Here is a 1,285-nt window from a genome sequence, read left to right on the forward strand (position 1 = left end):
TGATCAAATGACTTAGGCTGAAATCAGCTTCCTCGGGTATAGTGATGCTCTCTAGCAGATCTCTCTGGGGGTTTGGCAGACACGGTTCTTTGGGAAATGTGATCTCTTTAATTAGATCAACTAAATAGTTGGGGGAATTGTTCTTTGCCAGTTTGGGGGCACAAACACCCTTCTTCAGCCATAGGGAGAGTTGGGGGTTGGACACTTAGCTTGAAGGAGATAGCTCTACTGCAACTCCCCTGTTTCCTGCTCACAGCCCTTGTGCCGGTTGTAGACGTGCCGGACTAAGATGCGTCGTGTGAACGGGCCTTTCTGCTTCTGATCTACACCCGGTGGGGACGCATGTGGGTACTGGGCCGAGAAACGGTGCTGCCGGCAGAGGGCGCCGCGCGCTCGAGCCTGGCGGTATCGCGGGGCAAGCCCTGGCCGGGCTGCGCCGCAAGGCGGTTTTTTGTTTAAAGACGCGGCTTTTCGACCTGAAATGGCCTGTAAAGCGAAAGAAAGCGGTGCGAGGTGACGGGAACACGGGGGTGATTTGCGCGGACAGCTGGCACGTTTTGTCTCGGATCTCTTCCCGGGACCCGCGGAGGAGCCACTGCCCTGGCTGCCGTCCAGCACCCAGCCCCGCACCTGCTTGCGTGGGGATGAGCTGGTCCAGCCCCAGAAACAAGCGTCGGGAGCGGGGCAGGACTCGGCCAGCGGCGCCCTCCCCCTTGGGAACCGCCTGCTCCCGGCCTGCAGTCGTTGCGGGTTGCCTTTGCCCCCGCACCCTGCGACTAACCACGGGGCACACGGAGCAGCTCCGCGCCTGCTTGTCCGCTTCGGATCCGGCCCGTGCCACAGGCATCGCGTGCCTAACATCTAGAGCCGGGGAGGGAGGAACACATCCCTTTGGGGGCGGCTAAACCGCCGCCTCCCGGCCCTGCCTCCGCTCCTGCGAGCGTGAAAGCTTGTTGCAAAAGCATCGATGTGAACACGGGGCAGAGTGTGTTTGTGCGTGCGTGTGTGCGCGTGTGCATGAGAAGTACGTGGACACAATACCCAGACACAGACCCTAATGGGGGAGGGGGGGCGTTGTTCTGGACACAGTCCGGGCAAGAGGGGGAATGTGGAGGCTCCCGCACCCACCCGTCCGTGGCTACAAGAGGGGGGCTGGCTGCGGGCTGCATTTTCACATCAAGTTTTTGATAAAAAGTCTGGTAAACTTTCGAAAACCGAGCCCGGGGTTGGAATAAGCCTGCGGTGCGTCTCGGCGCCTGTCGGCGGGGGCAGGAGAGGGCGGGCG

The 1,285-nt window shown here is 60.9% G+C and overlaps 1 protein-coding gene across 1 annotated transcript in view; it reads left to right on the forward strand.

Moving 5' to 3' along the window:
- The first annotated feature begins 342 nt into the window (after window positions 1-342).
- HMX3 (H6 family homeobox 3) overlaps window positions 343-1,285 on the forward strand; it is a 2,398-nt gene continuing 1,455 nt past the window's right edge. The window contains exon 1 of the mRNA XM_019502174.1: window positions 343-405. Within this exon, the coding sequence (XP_019357719.1) occupies window positions 343-405 (63 nt within the window). The remainder of the gene's footprint in view (window positions 406-1,285) is intronic.

The sequence above is a fragment of the Gavialis gangeticus genome, unplaced genomic scaffold (genome assembly GCF_001723915.1).
Source record: "Gavialis gangeticus isolate Ggan-Ray unplaced genomic scaffold, GavGan_comp1, whole genome shotgun sequence".
NCBI classification, from domain to species: domain Eukaryota; kingdom Metazoa; phylum Chordata; order Crocodylia; family Gavialidae; genus Gavialis; species Gavialis gangeticus.